General features: G+C 50.5%; 6 protein-coding genes across 6 annotated transcripts; 5 read left to right on the top strand and 1 right to left on the bottom strand.

Annotated features, from left to right (window-relative positions):
- The first annotated feature begins 121 nt into the window (after nucleotides 1–121).
- Nucleotides 122–4072, top strand: rna14 (cleavage polyadenylation factor subunit RNA14). Its single transcript, XM_025659589.1, has 5 exons — nucleotides 122–1325; nucleotides 1382–1813; nucleotides 1877–2879; nucleotides 2934–3635; nucleotides 3689–4072. The coding sequence occupies exons 1-5, from the start codon at nucleotides 414–416 to the stop codon at nucleotides 3703–3705; spliced, it is 3066 nt and encodes a 1021-aa protein (XP_025518205.1). The 5' UTR covers nucleotides 122–413; the 3' UTR covers nucleotides 3706–4072.
- A 2421-nt stretch (nucleotides 4073–6493) lies between these two features.
- On the top strand, nucleotides 6494–6976 carry BO85DRAFT_485431 (ankyrin repeat-containing protein; the record flags this gene model as incomplete). The annotated part of the gene is made up of 1 exon (XM_025663329.1): nucleotides 6494–6976. One exon carries the CDS (start codon nucleotides 6494–6496, stop codon nucleotides 6974–6976), a length of 483 nt encoding a protein of 160 aa, XP_025518204.1.
- Nucleotides 6977–7556: 580 nt separating this feature from the next.
- Nucleotides 7557–9295, top strand: dbp8 (ATP-dependent RNA helicase DBP8). Its single transcript, XM_025657690.1, has 2 exons — nucleotides 7557–8084; nucleotides 8155–9295. Exons 1-2 carry the CDS (start codon nucleotides 7576–7578, stop codon nucleotides 9212–9214), a joined length of 1569 nt encoding a protein of 522 aa, XP_025518203.1. The 5' UTR covers nucleotides 7557–7575; the 3' UTR covers nucleotides 9215–9295.
- BO85DRAFT_446818 (uncharacterized protein) lies at nucleotides 9275–11228 on the bottom strand. The gene is made up of 3 exons (XM_025659588.1): nucleotides 10525–11228; nucleotides 10290–10445; nucleotides 9275–10235 (listed from the first exon to the last, which is right to left on the bottom strand). Exons 1-3 carry the CDS (start codon nucleotides 10834–10836, stop codon nucleotides 9579–9581), a joined length of 1125 nt encoding a protein of 374 aa, XP_025518202.1. The 5' UTR covers nucleotides 10837–11228; the 3' UTR covers nucleotides 9275–9578.
- A 1188-nt stretch (nucleotides 11229–12416) lies between these two features.
- Nucleotides 12417–12928, top strand: BO85DRAFT_222637 (uncharacterized protein). Its single transcript, XM_025654720.1, has one exon. The coding sequence runs from the start codon at nucleotides 12519–12521 to the stop codon at nucleotides 12807–12809; it is 291 nt and encodes a 96-aa protein (XP_025518201.1). The 5' UTR covers nucleotides 12417–12518; the 3' UTR covers nucleotides 12810–12928.
- A 367-nt stretch (nucleotides 12929–13295) lies between these two features.
- Nucleotides 13296–16513, top strand: BO85DRAFT_446817 (putative glutaminase). The gene is made up of 5 exons (XM_025659587.1): nucleotides 13296–13877; nucleotides 13940–14345; nucleotides 14401–15406; nucleotides 15457–15587; nucleotides 15640–16513. The coding sequence occupies exons 1-5, from the start codon at nucleotides 13618–13620 to the stop codon at nucleotides 16366–16368; spliced, it is 2532 nt and encodes an 843-aa protein (XP_025518200.1). The 5' UTR covers nucleotides 13296–13617; the 3' UTR covers nucleotides 16369–16513.
- The last annotated feature ends 3534 nt before the right edge of the window (nucleotides 16514–20047 follow it).

Raw genomic sequence — 20047 nt, 5'->3', positions numbered from 1 at the left:
TAAGTCACGTGGACGAGCACCGGTCGGGCAAAGCAAAGAAAGAAAGAAAGAAGCTCTCGAAGCGGATGAACTCCATCTTTGTCGTCAGTGTCGCTGATCCACCAGCGGCCTCTCGTGTCTATCGCCCGCTCCTATCTCCAAACGCAGATTCTGTCTCTCCCCTGAACCTTCCCCTCTCTCCTCGTTCATCCCCAACACCTTACCGCCTGTCGTGGGTCCTTCCCCTCTCTCATGAGTGAATGACCGATTCATCATCGCTCATTCTGCTGTCTCCCCCCATTCAAGACCTCAATCAGCTAATCATACTCAATCAGGTTCCTCCGTTGCTCCCCCCTCCCTCAACTACCACCACCCCTCCCTCCTTAACATATATCTCATAATACCCTTGTCGCATTCAATCACACACCTTGGTCATGGCTGAAGATGATGCTGAAAAGGCCTTTTTCCAGGCTCAGGCTATGAATGCGGACTCTGGAGACTATAAGACCGTGGAAGAGCAGGATGCAGATAGTTCAGATTCAGATGACTATGATCCTTCCAAATCACTGCCAGATCAGTATTCTGTTCCCTTGACAGATTCCAACCAACCGGACAATGTTCCTGATCATGATGCTACTCCTTCCAATTCCAATCCCCCCGAACAAACTACTACTACCACTACCACTACCACCTCTACTTCCCTGCCTGCCCCCCCTGAATCAGACCCTAGTCAGCCAGCTGGCAATGCCTTCCCTTCTGAGACACCTTCACGAGCTGAGTCCCAGACACCAGCATCGGGCCTCGCCACTGGGGCCTCGGTTCCGCCCAAGACCAGGACAATTGGGGGCTTTGTGGTCGAGGATGAGGATGAGGATGAGGCGGGTGAGGCAGATTATGAGCCACCAGCTGTACTAGGTGTCGAAGACATGAATACTATACCTTCGCAACCCATTTCAGGAAATGCAAATGAAGCTACTTCTACCCCTGATGTATCATTGGATGAAGCTGCGCAAGTGTCTGCCAGCACGAAGACTGCCCCTAATAGTTCTTTCCCTGCTGCTTCTAAAAATGATGTGTCGGTGGCTTCGGGCCAGGAATTGTACAGCGCAAGTGTTGCCCCGTCGGAACAGGCGCAGGATGGGACCACCGTGACTCCCGAATCGCCCTCGACCGCCAGGGGCCGTTTGCCTCACGACCGGGTTGGCATCCTGGAAGATCGCATCCAAGAAGACCCCCGTGGTGACATTCCCGCTTGGCTGGAACTGATTAACGAACACAGGAGTCGCAATAGAATTGATAACGCACGCGATGTGTATGAGCGCTTTCTAAAGGTTTTTCCATTTTCTGTAAGTGATCTCTTTTGTATACCTTGGGAGACGACCAAATCGACTAACGGTTTAAGGCTGAGCAATGGGTGGCTTACGCGACAATGGAGTCCGAGCTGAATGAACTCTTCCGCCTGGAGCAAATTTTCAACCGGACTCTGCTGACGATTGCGGACGTGCAACTCTGGACGGTATACCTTGACTACGTTCGTCGCCGGAATCCGCTCACCACAGACACAAACGGACAAGCGAGACGAATCATTTCATCGGCCTATGAGTTGGCTCTGCAGCACATCGGTATCGACAAGGATTCGGGGTCCATTTGGTCCGACTACGTCCAGTTCATCCGCTCCGGCCCAGGAAACGTCGGGGGTTCTGGATGGCAGGACCAACAGAAGATGGACCTACTCCGGAAAGCCTATCAACGGGCCATTGGGGTACCCACCCAGGCTGTCAATACTCTCTGGAAAGAGTATGATCAGTTCGAGATGGGCCTGAACAAGCTGACAGTAAGATTCTAACAAAGCGCCCTGTGGAATATCCGCTCTAACAATGATCTTTTCTTCGTACAGGGCCGTAAGTTCTTACAGGAGCAGTCTCCGGCATACATGACCGCCCGCAGTTCCTTCACTGAATTGCAGAACATCACCAGGGACCTCAACCGGACAACGCTGCCGAGGTTACCTCCAGTTCCGGGCTCGGACGGTGATATCGAGTTCCTGCAGCAGGTCGAGATCTGGAAGCGCTGGATCAGTTGGGAGAAGGGCGACCCGCTTGTCTTGAAGGAGGAGGACATGAGTGTTTTCCGGACGCGTGTGGTTTATGTCTATAAGCAAGCACTTATGGCCCTTAGGTTCCTTCCCGAGCTGTGGTTTGAAGCTGCTGAGTTCTGCTTCCACAACGACATGGAGACCGAAGGGAACGAGTTCTTGAAGCACGGCATCGACGGCAACCCAGAAAGCTGCTTGCTTGCATTCAAGCGTGCGGACTGGCTGGAAATCAACTCTGATTCCGAGCAGGATCCCGTCAAGCGTGGCGCCAAAGTCAGAGAACCCTACGACCGACTCCTCGATTCGCTTTACGATCTGATCGCCAAAGCCCGGACTCGCGAGCAGCAAGATGTTGCTCATCTCGAAGAGACCTTCGCAAAGATGAATCCCGAGAAGCAACCGACAAAGAATGAGGACGATGAGGACGATCAGAGTGAGGCAAAGGCGAGGGAGTCCGTCAAGAACGCACAGATCGACGCGGTCCGCCAAGCACATGCCATACAGATTGGTATTCTTTCCAAAACCATATCCTTCGCCTGGATTGCTCTGATGCGCGCCATGCGCCGCATCCAGGGTAAGGGCAAGCCTGGGGAGATGCCGGGTTCGAGACAGATCTTTGCAGATGCGCGCAAGCGGGGTCGCATTACCAGTGATGTCTACATTGCCAGTGCTCTTATTGAGTATCATTGTTACAAGGACCCCGCCGCAACCAAGATCTTCGAGCGTGGTGCGAAGCTGTTCCCTGAAGATGAAAACTTTGCGCTGGAATACTTGAAGCATCTCATTGACATTAACGACGTTATCAGTAAGTCTACGCTCATGGCTATAAGTCTATAAATACGATACTAATTGACTCCAGATGCACGGGCTGTTTTCGAGATGACGGTCAGGAAACTCGCTTCTAATCCCGAGAACGTCCAGAAGACGAAGCCTATCTTTGCCTTCCTCCACGAATATGAGTCGCGGTACGGTGACCTTGTGCAAGTGATTAATCTCGAAAACCGCATGCGCGAGCTGTTCCCGGAGGACCCCACGCTGGAGCAATTCGCACACCGATACGCGACCCCTGGCTTCGATCCCACTGCTGTGCGACCCATTATTTCTCCCTCTCAGACACGGCCCAAGATGGCATACCCGGCCGAGCAAGCCATTTCCCGTCATGCCACGCCTACAGCGCGGTACCAGGACGCGTCTGCGACAGACTCGCCTAAACGCCAGCTGGATGACTTCGATGACGACATGGCTCGGCCGCGCAAGTTCGTGCGTGCCGAGTCTCCCCTCAAGACGACGCAGAGACGCCAGCTGGACCAGAAGCGCACGCAGCAGACTATGGGTGTCCCATCCGGGGGCCAGTTCCGGTCACAAGGATCACCGGCACCTCTGCCGCGCGACATCGTTTATCTTCTCAGCATTATACCTTCTGCCTCAGCATACAACGCGGGGAAGTTCTCTCCGGAAAGAATGGTCGATCTGATTCGCAGGATCGATATGCCCAGTTCGATCTCCCAGATCCCGCTTCCACGGGGACTGGGAGCGGGACAGACGCCACAGTCATTTCCAGGTATGTACACCTAAGCTACATGATTAGTTGGGCAGGTGACTGATTCACAGCAGGTATCTACCGTTCATGATCTGTCAATGATATAGACCCTCCGTCATGCAGCTCTTTAAGCGCAAATAGTCATGTTAACCTGGCGCTGTATCTGTTATTCTTTATTTTATTTTTTTTTCTCCGCCGGTTTCGACCGCCGGTACCACTGCAGCGTGGTGCTGGAGTGTATAGTTGTTGGATGTCGCTTTGCATGTGATGAACCGGCGTTTTACCTTGGGTTACAACCACGGATGAGTTTGGGCAGCTGGGCCTTGAGTGAACCATCATTATTCGAGTTTGGGAGGGATTTGTACAGGTTTAGTGCCGTCCTAGCATGGCATGAGTTGCAGTCGACAGTTCCTTTGACGTATAATCCCATCAGGATGAATGCAGCATTATATTGTCCACCAAACGTTGCTCTTCTTCAAGTAATTCCTCCGAAGCACTCTGTGCGAAGTAATCAACACCTAGATTATATAATCGATACAAGATTATAAATTATATAAACTAGATACTAAGGATATATGATTAATCTTATATTATACCTTACTTGTCTTTTTAGTAGTATACTAAAAGATTGGTACTCGGTTTCAAGCAGAACAATAGCTAGTAGTTTTCATATATATAACTAACCTTATTATATCTCCCACATCACCCTAACAGTATCATCACTATCTATAATAATCTATATATATTATAGAATAATATAAAAGACTTTCTTATATGAAGATCTCTTTTGCTTTTGCGGGTAACCCATGGGCGGTTCCTCTATACAGAAACCCGCCCCAAACCCGCGTTTGGCGAGGTTTAGCAATATGATACCAAACCACGTGAGGGCAAGGAAGGGAAGGCTTACTCAAGATTTGGCAGCTCTTCCTCGTCCACCAATTTGAGGCTGGACGCGGCTTCTTCAGGCCTTTCAGTCATAAACATAATGAAGGGTGACTCACGGAGTCATCAAATGATATGAGTCCCAGGATTGCCCGATAATGTGTCTAAAGCAAATAGTGCGAGCCCTCAGAGACGCGGCCTTTACTTGCTAGCGGGGGTGGCCCGCACAGGACTTCCCTCTCCCTCGTTGGTCTACCAAGTGTGACTGACTCTGGCTACAGTAGCCTCGATATAAGTGTCAGTGTGCCCTCAAACGTGCCCCAACGCCTCTTCTCTCCAGCTGAGGTGATTTGAGACCTCTAAAGATTTTGTTTGCATGCTGATCATCTACGTCGAGCGCGATTTCCGCACTACCATAGTTACATTATTTTCGGCCCCAGGGATCCAGACGGCCCAATCTACCTTGATATGAGTAGCCCTCCCTTTCATCATTGGGAGAGTCAAGTAGCCATCGATCCGGCCAATCTCATGGCCACTGACCAAAGCCAACTTGGGGCTTCACCACGTTCCACCACTACCACAGCGCTGTCAGATCACCTAGGCTTGGAAACTTGGAGGGTGGACTTCATTGGATGGTAAGAGCTTTGCTGGCTGGCATTCCCTTAGCGTAATGCAGCATGAAGGTCTAGATCACGCCGGCCTACCATATGCATTTCATCAGCGCTCCTGGCGGGTTGAGGTTTCGACCATCCGGTCTGCGGGAGACCAGAGACAGACAGACATAATCTGGCGAACCAGCTGCGTAACTTCCCAAAGGGGAAAATGCGTCGAAACGATACCGGCAGACTTATGAAGGAAACATGTATTACCTCCCATAAAGCAGCGTGAAATGACAGGGGAGACAGGCAAAAAATCACCCGCTAGTAGTCCACATGACATATCGGTGATTCCGATGAAGCTTGAGAGAGAGGGAATGGAAAGCAAGCCACAGGATGGACACATATTACTGTAAGTAGGCAATTTGAGGGGGCAAAGCTCGGATAAATCAGCAGGCGTCGCAGGCTGGACGGTATGTAGGGGAAAACTAGAGAATAGGGGGTTACGCGGATAAAGTGGTAGGTGATCTCTTGCGGCATGTCGGTCAGTCATAAGAGCTGTTCACCCGCCTTATCTCACAGCTCGGAACTCAGAAACCCTCGTAGATGAGTCAAAGCGTAAGATCAACAAGACTAAGGGCAAGAAGCGCCTCCCCTGGGCCCACGCACACGCTGCCTTCCAGAGGTGGGCCCTGTCCCTACGCGAGCAGTATTCCTACGTTACGGAGGGGGGTATCAGGGCAGGGGGAGGGGAAGAAGATGTCTCAGTCCACACAGTAAATAAGCAACAATCCTTGTCAATTCTTCGGAGCTCCGGCGGGAGTAGGAGATAAGTATACTCGATTACTACTATCACCAAGTCAGCCCTTATTTATCATACTACCTTATCAAGTATTGTCTTTAGCATTCACCTACAAAATATCCAAGACATTCCCAGGTTGTACCCCGCCGGGCTTCCAAATGGAAGCAAATCCCTGCTATTTTATATTACAAATAGATAGGTTTATATCTCTTCGCCCTATAGGATAGGCCGAACTGCTAGTCCCTTTGAGCAATCAGCATCACAAGCACAGCCCAACATAGGCAGTAACATTTGACAACCCACCCCTCAGACCGGCATCACCGAGGCTGTAACGGTAGCATTGTCATAATAATGCAGTGACCAATTGTTTCGGATGTAGCTTTGGTTATCGAACTTGATAATTCAAGTATTTTATGCGCAGGGATTTATTTTATGATCCTCCATGCCATAAACCAGAACTCCCACGCTACTGACAGAAGCATGATATAAAATCTGCACACAGACCTACGAGGTTAGCAGTAGATATAGCTTACTTTCTCTTCTCCTTATTTTTTACTCTGATCCTTATCATGCTCTTTCCCACTGCTATACTTATTACCATGCTTCTAAACCCATTCCGACCATGTGAGGGCTCTCCAACCTTCCAAGAGGAATACCGGAATAGTAGTTACGTCCCGGTAGTGATTGACACCGAGTGGGGCGGCCAAGTTGTGGCACCAGATACTCCCTACGTGGCTGCAGCCGGTCCCAACTCCTTATACTTCATCGATACCCGGTTTGACCCCGAGACAGCCCAGCATATCAAGCTACAAATTGAGAGGGCCTCCATACCGCAACCAAACGAGTACATCGCCATTGACGAGATTGAAGCCACAGCCCAAGTGAAGAACAGGGTTACCGGCGAAACAACGTTCGTGTTTGACCCTCCCTATGCTCGGGTGCTGTTCGCCAGCGGCATAAACAGGCACAATCCAGACATTAAACTACCGGAGCATGAGCCAGCCGGCGACTGGTTGGTGACCTACAACGTGGATGAACTCCTGAAGACAAAGCGCGCATCATGTCATTCTTCATCTCTCTAATTTCGGAGTAGATATGCCGGGATGCCGGACCTGCTCTGCGGATATAAACAACGATCCTGCCTTTACTTCAGTATATTTCAGTTATGAACATACTGCCAGTCCACTTTACTCATTTATGCACAAGCATGCAATTTCTCTCACCTTCATTATTAGACAATACAAAGTCGTTTTCGCTTGGGCAGTTCTCTACATGGATACTTACTTCTCCAGTGAATTCACCCGCTTTCTCAATAGATTGATTGATGCTTGAGTTCCGACCAGTAAAAGTCAATGATAAGGGCCCACCCAGCTCAGCATCCCAAAGGATATTTATTTATATTATATTTAACTTTGATATAATTCCTTCTATGTTTTTACAGTATAAGATATTTATTCATATATAATCTAAAATAGGATCTCAACTGTTCCTATATCTTGAAAAAGACTAGATTTCACTCACGTAGTTCAGACATCCTGATTGGCCCGATCTCCGACGCAGTCTATCCCCCATACCGTTAGTGCAAGTCCCTCACCGCTCCGCGCGGACTTCTTTTTCTGCCGCGAAATTTAGAAGAAAATCGAAGCGCAATCAGATCTTCATCCAATTTCCACCTCAAATCATGTCGCCCTCCAGCTCCCCAGAGCCAGTTATGGACGATTCCCACGAATCCTCCGACTCGGAAGTCGAGCAGACCGATCTGCAATCCCGCGCCCCCAAGAGAAGACGTCTTTCGGAGTCTTCCACCGACTCTTACGTTGCCCCGGCGCCGCTCCCCACTCTCTCCCGTATCAAGAAGAAGGGCGCAGATGAAGAGAAGAAGCCCGCCACATCGGATAAAGACGAGCCCGTCCTGATCAAAGATGCGCTGGAGATTGGTCTCAACGAAGCGCAGAACTCCTTCGCCTCTCTCAAAGTGGCGCCGTGGTTGATCGGTTCCCTAACCACCATGGCCGTGCGCAAACCAACCGCTATTCAGAAAGCTTGTATCCCCGAGATCCTGAGCGGCCGGGACTGCATTGGTGGAAGCCGGACTGGTTCCGGTAAGACCATTGCCTTCTCAGTCCCCATGCTGCAGAAATGGGCGGAGGATCCATTCGGTATCTTCGGCCTGGTCCTCACTCCAACTCGGTAAGCCAAACCTCCACCCACACCCCCCAATTACCCATCAATCACCATTGCTAACCCTATATACCTCTAGTGAACTCGCCCTCCAAATCTACGAACAGATCAAAGCCATCTCCGCCCCCCAAAGCATGAAACCCCTCCTCATCACCGGCGGCACCGACATGCGCCCTCAAGCCCTCGCGCTCGCGCAACGCCCACACGTCGTGATCGCCACGCCCGGCCGTCTAGCCGACCACATCAACACCTCGGGCACCGACACCATCCGCGGCCTGAAGCGCGTCCGCATGGTCGTTCTCGACGAAGCCGACCGACTCCTCTCCCCGGGACACGGCAGCATGCTCCCCGACGTCGAAACCTGCCTGTCGGCCCTCCCACCCTCCAGCGAGCGCCAAACCCTCCTCTTCACAGCAACCCTAACGCCGGAAGTACGCGCACTGAAATCCATGCCCCGGCCGGCCTCCAAACCGCCCATCTTCGTGACAGAAATCTCCACCGAAAACAACGCCTCCATCCCCCCCACCCTCAAACAAACCTACCTCAAAGTCCCCATGACCCACCGCGAAGCCTTCCTCCACGTCCTCCTCTCCACGGAAGCCAACGCCTCCAAACCCGCCATCATTTTCTGCAACCACACCAAGACCGCGGACTTGCTGGAGCGTATGCTCCGCCGACTGTCTCACCGTGTTACTTCTCTGCATAGTCTGCTGCCGCAGTCGGAGCGAAATGCGAACTTGGCGAGGTTTCGAGCGTCCGCGGCGAGATTGCTCGTCGCGACGGATGTGGCGTCTCGTGGTTTGGATATTCCGTCGGTGGAGTTGGTGGTCAATTTCGATGTGCCGAGGAATCCGGATGATTATGTGCATCGGGTGGGTAGAACGGCGCGTGCGGGGAGGAAGGGTGAGTCGGTGACGTTGGTGGGGCAGAGGGATGTGAGTCTTGTGTTGGCGATTGAGGAGAGGGTCGGGAGGCAGATGGAGGAGTGGAGTGAGGAAGGGGTTAGTGTGGAGGGTAGGGTTGTGAGGACGGGTGTGTTGAAGGAGGTTGGGGAGGCCAAGAGAGAGGCGAATGGCGAGATTGAGGAGGGGAGAGATGTTTTGGGGAGGAAGAGGAATAAGTTGAAGAAGGTGCGGTAGTTGTTTTCTGGCATTTGACTACCGTGCTTTGTATATAATGTGGTTTATTTAGCAATGGCATGTAGATTTGATTTGCATTTCATTGTTGGTATCATATCATTGACTTTTCTCGAGAAACCATTGCTGGTGCGATAGGTTCGGAGTATAGTCACGTATGTAATGTCTCTCTGTCTATCTATGTGTTATGTCTTTCACCGGCGCATACATGCACCACCCCATACTAATACACGCTTCTCCAAACCAAATGTGACACATGAGTAAACAAAACTCCACTCCAAATCCAATTTTGTCCAACGAATCCCAACTCCAACTCCAATACCATCTATAACCAAAGTTTCAATGCAAAATCTCAAAACACCAACACTCACGCGATCCCAGTTCCAGTTCCACTAGCAACACTCTCCCCCGTCCCCATCAACTTCAACAACCCGTCCACGGCATCTCCCTTTTGCGATAACCGGCGCTGTCTCTCTTGCGGCTCCTCTTCGTCTCCCATGTCCATATCCTTGCCAATTTCTGTACTTCTGCACCTCGACACCGTCGCCGGAGGACTACTCAGCTGCATTGGGGAGCCGAGGGTGTTTGTTCTCCGGTGGGTATGATTGTGGTGGGTTGTTGATTTCTGGGTGGGTGTTCTCATCGGATCGTCGTCATTATCGTCATCTTCTGCTCTTTGGGTGGGTGTTTGTGTTTCTTGTTCTTGTTCCTTCTGTGTTGCGATCGTTCCGGTGGATAGGGGTGGGGAGGAGAGGCCGGACGCGTTCTGGGTCTCGGGTTCGTGCAGCGGGAGGTGTGTAGAAGGTTGGTAAGGGCGCGGGGTGGTCTGGTTTTGGTTTTGGGAGGACGAGGATGTGGAAGAAGAAGAAGTCGGCGTAGTGATGTTAATTCGTTGTTCTTGGGGAAGAGATAGACGAGGGTATTTGCGACTGTGAGCTTCAAGGTCGGAGAGACGGCGGTCGAGTTGGGGGTCTTGGATGTGACGCATGGCAGTTTGGAGGCGCGTGCGGAGGAGGGTTGCTTTCTGGGGATTATTTAGTACACTCTGTCAGTGGGGATGGAGGTACGAGGTACGTACCTCTTGGATGAAGCGCTTGCGCGTTGCTGGATCTTCGGGGATGAGGGGTGTTGTTGTTGTTGTCGGTGTTGTTGTTTGGTCGGAGTGGGTATCTTCTTGTGGCTGGTGTTGTTGTGATTCTAGAAGCTGTGTTGGTGTCTCTGGCGTCGCGTGTGGCTGAATTGGCTTTTTGTTAGAGTCAATGGGCAATTTGACGCATTTTTGGCTGGGTGTGTGGAATTGTGGTGGTACATACCTGAGGGACCTGCTGAACGTCATGCTGCACGTTCGGAGATGCTTCTGGCCGCGACTGGGGCTGCGCGCTGGCATGGCTGATCTGGGGTTCGCTGGTGCTGTCCACCTGGTCGATAGAACGTTTCTGGCCCGCAAAGAGAGGCGAAGGAAGGAGCTTCTTAGGAGAGGAGGAGGTCTCAAGGAGAGAGCGTCGTTGTTTGAGGGGCGAGACAGAAGCGTGCCGATGGTGGGCGGGTGACAGGCACGCGTTGGCGTGCTTCTCCCCGAGCACTCGCCTACCGTCTTTGACGGGGCTGGGGTGTGATGCGGACATGGTAGAGTGCATTGGAGGATGTGATATGCTCCGTAGAAAAGGAGCTTCAGAGAAGAAGGGTGGTGTCGTGGTGTAGGTAAAGTAAAAGAGTGTGTTGGGGGGGGGAAGTTTAGGGTGAGTAGGGTCTAGTAGAAATGGCAGTAAAGTAGTACTAGTGAGTAGTAGTAGTAGTACCAAGTCACGATGCCCACACACGCGCACACACGTCTTCCGGAGTGGAGGATCACGAGCTGGTGCAATTGGGTCCGAAAGGTTAAAAGGGAGGAAGCAAGGGAGAAAGACAAAGTCACGGTCTGGGTCAGAAGACTCAATGGCAGCGAGTTGGGGAGAAAGATGGGGGGGAAAGACAGAGGCGCGTGGTCATCCGCGTCGAGGGTTCGGTGGTTCCCCTTTGCGGTGAAACTAAGCAACGTCCAGCCTCATAGCGTGTCTTTCTTCTTCCCTTCCACGCGTCGGCCGCTTTTCAACATCCACTTTTATTTACGGCGTTGTGGTTTCTCCGTGGAAGAGGAAATAGTAACACTCTACACTGAATGATTGCTGTTTGGCCGTTTCATAATTGGGAGATTGGTGTTTAATTTGTCTACACGTGCAATCCAGGTGTCTCTGTCATTCTCGGGTTCCACTTCATCGCGATCTAAAGAAGATGCAAGCAGATAGCAGCATCCACATTCCTGAAGCTGTGCAAATGACTGGCTACTGCGCTGAACTCCGTCTTTGGCTCTCTCTCTCCAGCAATAGCAGCGGGCTTTATTATGACCCATCGGTAGAATGCTTGTTGTCTGCCTCAGCTTTCACTGACATGCTGAGGGATGATTGGTGCTTTAGCCTTGTACGACATGTCTACTTCTTTTCTACTTATCAAGTTCCACAGATAAATTATAAGCGATAATTGGCGGAGCCATATTTTAGAGTCAGAGAGCTCCAGTCTTTGGCATGAATATCGGTACACCTTGTGGCCAGGGACCATGTTGGCGTCGGTCTAACAAAGCTATGACGCGCACGCGAGGGAAGCAAATGTTTGTGTTGCCGATAATAAATATTTTTATATAGTCGAAAATAGTTGTATCTTAAGCGCATTAGCCAATTGGTTGTCAAATGATCAGTAATACTGCGAAAAGATGTCACGCATTGTTAAGGTAGGAATACATCCATGCCCCGTCGGAGACATATTTAGCGACCGTCACGATCGAAACTAGGTATGACAGCAGCTCAATTGGACTCGGCCCAGAACCAGTAAGCAGCACTCGATTTAGGCTAGACTGGGATCTCTTGTTCTGCACATACCTTTGTATGATCTTGAGAGCAGCGTAGACATCTTTGAGCACATTGAACTTTTGCATGTCCAATGTATTGATTACTGTGTTTGATTTAGTGGCATATATTTGCGGGGTAGTTGATCTAGATAAGGCTAGCCTTTTACCATTCTGGGACGGGTATAACCAAAGTGGGACAGAAATGCAGTAAACGACAGTCGTTGATTGGTCGGTAATATGCACCCTCGATTCAGCACATGTGACAAAGTATTCTGATGGTGGTGCAACTGTAGTATTCCCTTATCCTATCTCCTTCCAGATGAATTTTAGTAAGTAGCCAGACGTAAGTCGTCCATTTATCATCATCAACTTAAGATAAGAGGAGTGGACCCTCACCTCTCAACATCTGCTTTCATATTCCTATCCATGAAGTCCCAGGTGTACATAAGAGTTTCGAGAGTCCAAAGAAGCATGGAGGACATTCTTTGGTGGCAGGTGTATTTAGGCATTGTTTCATGCAACGGCTCATGGATACAGTTGGCATGGCTACTAAGAAGCGCCTCTAGCGCTGTTCTAAGACAAAAGACGTCCCAACACGCTATACGTTTTAGGATGTCAAGATACTTTCCCCTTCTAACCATATTATCAAACAGTTACCGTACATCATCATATAAAGGTCAGTGGAGGTATCAAACTTATACTGACGTGAGCCCGTGAGTTTTCAGAGATGGTGGTTGTATGGAAGATATGCGATGGTTTTCTATCCTTGAAGCTTTCAATAAAACTAACTGGTATACAAGCGGACGTGACTTCATTACAAGCCTGGTTTCCTTTTGTTCTTGCCGAATTCCTATAGCATAAAAATCATGAGTTGAATCAAGGGGTTTTTCTATATGAATTGTATATGTACTAATATTGAACACATCGTGTAACAATATGAAGGGATCACTGTATCTAACTATGCGTTGAGCTAAAGGTCTCTGTCTGCTGGATGGAGCTGTCAAGGGAGAGGATGCCGTAGCTATTATTTTGAAACTTTCCTAAGCTAACTGCTGGGCTACTGAAAATACAATAACAGCGTATTATCCTTTTCAAAAGATGTGGTGCCTGGCAGATTAGCTTATCGTCCCGATGCGGGAATCCCCAGCTTTCCCCGCATTTTGGCTCTCGGAGACTCGGTCTTTTGCCATCGAGTCCTCATGCGTCGTACAAATTACTCCAATCTTTTTATATCCTCTTGGGTCATCCTTTCGGGGTTCTGATAGTGGCTTGGACGGTGCAAATTCGTTCGCTGCTCCGACCGTGTCGATCGTTGCCCTGTCATGGAGTGATTGCATCATCAGGTGCTTACTGTTCAGCTGTTGACGATCCCCCGACCTGCACCTCCAACCTCTGCTCCTCTTCCACCTCACCATTCATCACTGCTGCTTGATGGATAGCTTCTACCATCCTATCCATCAACACCTATCCTTTGTTTGACATTCTTATTCATTACCTGTCGGTTGACTGCGCCGACTCAACCGCAATGCGCCCATCCCTTGCGGTGCTGACAGCCGCCCTTCAGGCGACCGTCGGCATTGCATCCACCTTGACGCCGCCCGTTCTACCTCTGATCGTGCGGAATCCCTATCTGAGCACCTGGTTTGGAAATGCCAGAGATGAACCCTGGACTAAATGGCCCATGTTCTACACTGGCGAGGAGGTGGGCCTCTCTCTGATGGCTCATGTCCCCAGCACGGGCACCGTGTATCCATTGTTGGGCAAGCCTCACGAATCCCTGCCCAGGTATATACACTCGCACAGCATCATCCCCATCCACGACCATTCCAACTGATATACGCTGCTAGGTCACAAATCGATTTTCCGACATACCTTGGTGCCAATTACGACGCATCTACCACCAATCTGACCTACCGCATTGATCCCTCCACCTCTGCTTCCCATCCCCTGGAGATCACCCTCTCCTTCTTGTCTCCCATCACTCCTACATCGACTCTGCGGCAGTCGATTCCCGCATCATATGTCACAGTCCATGTCCATGGTGAAGTAAGCGTGAATGTCTATATGGACATCAATGGAGGCTGGGTGAGCGGTGACACCCGGAGTCATATCTCTTGGCAGTATGACGCGTTCGATGCGAAAGACAATAAACCGGCTTTGCGGAGATGGCGATACCAGAGACAGTCTGAGCTGCTGTTTTCGGAAATCCGCGATCGCGCCGAATGGGGCACTCTTCACTTCACCGCGCCCGCCGTATGTAAACTTGTCGGTAGTGTCAACTCTGCTTGTTGCTGACCCGAGCATCTAGGATGTCCACTTTCAGTCTGGCGAGGCGTCGGCCGTAAGGAAAACGTTTTTGACTCAAGGAGTCCTGGACAACGTCAACGATGAAGTCTTCCGTGCCATTGGAGACCGAGAGCCGGTCTTTGCGTTCTCCAAGTCATTCGTTCTCAACCGGAAATCGGGGCCGACCAGCGCCAGCGTAACATTTAGCATTGCCTTGATCCATGATCCTGTTGTCCAATATGCCTCTGCACGTGGTTTGACTTTAATGCGACCTCTGTGGGAGTCATGGTTTCCTAGCGTCGACGCGCTCCTGAACTTCCACTACCACGATTTCTCCCAGGCGAGTGCGCTGGCCTCCAACTACTCGGAACAGTTAGCCAAGGATGCCTATCAGTCGGGCGCACACGACTATGTTGACATTGTCGCACTCTCTGCCCGACAGGTCATGGGGGCAACTACCTTCTCTGGGACGCCTGAAGATCCGATCTTGTTTCTGAAAGAGATCTCATCCAACGGAAACTTCCAGACGATTGATGTCATCTTCCCTGCCTTCCCGTTCTTCCTGTACACTAACCCGCGGTGGTTGGCCTACCTTCTGGAGCCATTGATCGAGCACATGTTGAGTGGACAATATCCAAACACGTACGCCATGCATGACTTGGGAACTCACTTCCCGAATGCCACTGGACATCCCGATGGGAACGACGAGTACATGCCAGTGGAGGAATGCGGTAATATCCTCATCATGGGCTTGGCCATTGTGAACTCGCTGCGTTATTCAGAAGATTCTGCTGCGTCGTCCATCTGGTCAACACAAGGCGAGAGCCCTGTACTTTCGGACGATCATCCTGGGTACTTTCCTCTTGCAAATCTCCAGGCACATGGAGGTATTGATAAGCAGGATGGACGCTGGGGTGGTGGTATACAAGGCCAACGTGAGGCGGAGCGATGGCTCCAGCGCAGCTATCGTCTCTGGAAACAGTGGACAGGCTACCTGGTGGAGTTCTCGCTGGAGCCCGAGAATCAGCGTAAGGTGTCACCTGAGAGGACTTCATGGCCATAGCTGACTCTCAGATAGTTTCGACGGACGATTTCGCCGGCTGGCTTGCGCTTCAAACGAACTTGGCACTCAAAGGTATTGTTGGCATCAATGCCATGAGCAAGCTAGCTGAGGTGGTTGGCAATGATGAAGACGCCTCTTACTACAAGGTAAGTTTGTACGGTCACTTATGCAAAGCGCATCTCTCACCATCCATCGCAGGATATCGCAGATAGGTACATTGCCAAGTGGGAGGAGCTGGGCATGTCTCGAGACCAGACACACGCGAAGCTCGCTTACGACTGGTACGGATCGTGGACCACCATCTACAATCTGTACGCCGATGCACTGCTGTGCTTCCATCTGGAGGGCACCGATATCTCTCCACACGCCACGTCTGGCTCCAAACAGAAACCTCTTCATCCACACCCTCCTCACCCGCACAAGACGGGCTTCGTACCCCGGCACATCTACCAGAGACAGTCGATTTGGTACCACAATGTGCGTCAAAAGTATGGCCTCCCTCTAGACAGCCGGCACTTGTATACCAAGACCGACTGGGAGTTCTTCTCCATGGCTGTTGCCAGCGAGAATGTTCGCAGCGAGGTTCTCGAATCCGTCGCCAAATGGGTCAATGAGACGGTCACCGACCTTCCGTTCACCGATCTCCACAACACGGAAGGCAAGGGCGAATTCCCTGGGCCGAACTTTTACGCTCGGCCGGTGATCGGCGGCCACTTCGCGTTCCTGGCCCTTCAGCGCGCCTGTGGGGGCCGGGCGATGGATGGTCTAGCCTATCTAGACGAGGGGAACCACGTATTCTCGACCAGCACGCTGGCGGACTGGAGGAAGGCCGCAGCTAAGGCTGCCGAACAGTTCCAGGCCTCGTCTGAGCCGGAAGAGTCTGCTGACAACGAGTTTGGCTATGGATCTGAGAGTCTGGAACTCTGAGCATGACCGAATATATATAGCAATCGTTTTGTCTGATCTGCAGCAAAATCATCTTGGAGTACTTCTATTCTCCCCAGGAACACTTGTCTATAAGAATCTCTACTAGTTATTTTTGTTGAAGAGAAATGAAATTGAACTGAACAATGTTCCGCATCCCCTACACAACACCGTACTCTTTATATATATACTAGTAAGATACTCGCACTTCATCACACTGTTAGCAGTAAGTATTACAATATTTATTAGGTTATCTATCTAGGATCCTGATATCCAAACAAACAACATAGTGGTAAAGCGGATCCTCGAGTCACAAGAGTAGATCACTTGAAGCAACCCGATACCTCTCTGTGTGGGCGAAGCTGCTGACCTGCTATGCACGCCTGAACGTATAGTTAGTATACCTCAGCCACCAAGTATCGCTGAGACGTTAACGACTCCTACAAATCCCGACAGAAAGAAAAACAAATTAAATTAGAATAGATAGTTGATTAGTATATGTGCCGCTATCATTATTACGAATACGTTACTATCATCAAGGTGGCAATGGGTTGGAATGGGCTCAGCTGAGCAACATTTAACTATATGTGTCGATATTATTATAATTATTATTACTACTACATGCTCAGCTGCTCAGCTGCTCGTTCTCTGTTGCGCGAAGGTAGTATTATCCCCAACCATGATCGACGAAGGCTGAGTTGTGGAATCATCTGCCTACTCGAGTTATTCATTTTCTAACTGTATGAAACGAAGATGTGAATGTGTTAATTGTAGGATTCGAGAGTTGCAGGCAGAGGATGTTCAAGGTTCTCGAGTCATGGACATCCACAGACACTCTATAGAATAAAGAAGGCGACCACTAGCTAGCATAGAGTTCTGTCATATCATAAGATATTGCCTTATTGTGTAGTTCGACACGGTAGCATGCACTTCATAGTTGTGGTGGTGGTGGTGGTGGTGGTGGTGGTGTTGTGTGTAGCTGAAATGTACTGTAGAGGCTGTCAGTTGCAGTGCGGCCAACTGCTTGAGCTGGAACTGTCACATGGCAACCAGTAAAAGGGGCCCGTGACCACAAGTTCACCAGAGGAAGTTGACTTTGAGACCAATATGTGGCACAATAGTATCCATGGACATGATTCGACAGCAAGTCCTGTGTGGTTTTCTTCTTTTCGCCCCCTACCAAATCCAAACCTACCAAATGCCGTAGAGTATTATTCTGTTTGGGACAATCATGCTGAATACTTCAATTGTAGCAAAGAGCCGTAGCTGGGACAAATTAGAGACCGGCCCACTGGGACATGATCTGCAGATCTACAATGATCTCCGCTGCAGATATACGGTACGTGCGCCATGGTCGAGCCAGCCACGGACGAGGAAAGTGTCGAACTGCCCAAGTAGGAAGGGGTCAGGAACGAGTCTCCGCGGCGTCAAGGCTGATATTGAGTTTCTGGTTTGTGTCACAGTTGCATGGATGATGTACGGATGTATGTAAATGGGTTAGTCTGCATGAGAGAGAGGGTGTGTGCGCGTGGTCCGGCCACCCGGTTGGGTGAAGAGGTGGGTGTCCTGAGTAGGATGAAGAGGGGATCCGAGCCAGTCCAGTCACTCCGGCCGAAGAGAATGGCTGGTGGATGGCTAGGTTTCAGGTTGTCCTGCACATTCCAACCAAAACAGTACATTAGAGTACCTCATCACGTCGTAGTGAAGCGTTGCAGAGCGATACACTACCTACTATCGCGGGTTAGGCTGGGGATGCAGAAGCTTGGACGTGGCTTATTGTGAGGGTTCAGCCAGCAATCCCCATTCTGGGGTTGAATGCTCTATTTCCGGATTATGGGGACATCTAGGGTTTCGCGAATGTATAGTTGAAGACCAGCCGAAAGATTCGGGAGGGTTCGCGAGAACTTCTGTGGTACAGTGCGGAGGGGACGTGGGGAGGAAGAGAACAGCCCCTGGAACAATATATTAGCTAATAATTAACGAGAGCCCAAGGAGCCCGAGAGTGCGACCAATAGTGGATTGGTGCCCAAGGGAAATCAATAAAATGACGTCGATGAGAATGGACCACTTTGATAAGCAGCTGCGCGAGGACCGTCTCGCACACCTTCCTCCTGCCATGCTCCCCAGACAGCCACCGCCGTTGGACCAGAACGGAAAGATGGTCGTGTCGCGCGCACGAGTCTCTGTGGGGTTGGTTCGCTGCTGAAAATCGCTTGCCCAGATAGGCCTACTTCTGCACGACTCCATAGGCCAAGGCCAGGAATGGGCCTTCAACGCCAACGCAATGCAATGCAATGCAACTCAAAATGGCGATATTGGTGGGCAGATTGATGAAATTGGCGGACCTTCAGCCAATTGCGAGCCCTGAGTCTCTCCATTTATTGGGGGTGATTTGGCAGAGAAAAGGAAAAAATCGGGACGCAAGGGGCGGACAATGCAGCACTAGCAGAGCTGGGATTGCCCGATTGGGATCCGCCCCCTACAGAACTCTCTCCACTCGCCCTCCAGTGAAAAGAAACCATAGCTGATAACTGTTGGCCGTGTCTTGCATGGATGCTGATGAAACAGGAATAGAACGAAGCACGGGAGGGCTGCGCAGCAGCTGAGACATGAATGGACCTTGTTCAGCGACATTCAGTGTTGATCCTGCTTCTTAATGCTCCGTGGACTTTTCTTGGGGGTTAATCAGGTTCTGGCCAATTATTCCAGTGGCTTCCCGAGAAAGGTCGAGAAAAGAGGGAAGAAAGAAGAATCACGTCCCGAACGGTCGCACAGAAGACATTGTACTGGGCTGGTGTACCTGCAGCAGGTTGTTGACTGCTCCGTCGACCTTTCAGGAGGGCATGTAGAACAAAGTCCAATAAACACCAATCTACGCCGACCCAACCCACCACTTATTCAAGCCCTCGCTTAGTTGATCCAGACCTGTACATACTGGCGCATTGTGACTGTTGAAGGCGCCATGAAAGAAGATGGAGAATGGGAAGCAGTGCCGCTGCTTGCCAGAGCTTCAGATAAACGGGAATGTAGCCTCTAGGCTAAGTCATCATAGATAACGGAGTACTCCATACCCAGGATGCTGCGACGAAGATCATCGATGACCGATCGGGCAGAAAGGGTTTAGGATTGCTGAACCCAAACGGCTCCTTTACTTTGTCGAGTGAGATTTTTAGCCAGCCCTCAAACCAGCCACGGAGACCTGTGGCTGTGCGAGTGGATGATAGGCTTTGCTGTTGCAGGTCCAAGCAACCGAACAAGCAAGACGTTACCAATCTTTCTCTGATCGCTATTATTGTCGTCATGCAGATTTCATGTTATGTGGCCCTTTCTCTCTTTGTCTTCACTAGCCGGCTCACGGACGAGTATCGTACCCGTGCGCTGCAATTCTTGGACAATCTCAATAACTTCATGGCCAAACCTTGGCTGGAACTAGGGGATGTAGCCAGATAGGCAGAACACATATTTGAAATAACCACCAAGTCTAGCCCTCGTCGCGCCGGTGGCCAGAAGTGATGCTTTCACACGTTTGTAATCAAGATCTAAGTTAGTCGACATCTGGAGTAGATCTGATCAAGTTTCCTTTGCAATGAGTTTCTCACAGGCTTTTTTTGGGTGGTAGGAAGCCACAATCGGCCATTTTTTCCGCATCTTTATCGGAGCGGACTGGATCTGGGTCCAATAT

The sequence above is a fragment of the Aspergillus piperis genome, assembly GCF_003184755.1.
Source record: "Aspergillus piperis CBS 112811 unplaced genomic scaffold BO85scaffold_4, whole genome shotgun sequence".
NCBI classification, from domain to species: domain Eukaryota; kingdom Fungi; phylum Ascomycota; class Eurotiomycetes; order Eurotiales; family Aspergillaceae; genus Aspergillus; species Aspergillus piperis.
The sequence above is the reverse complement of the archived record's forward strand: the minus strand, read 5'-3'. Positions and strand labels throughout refer to the sequence as shown.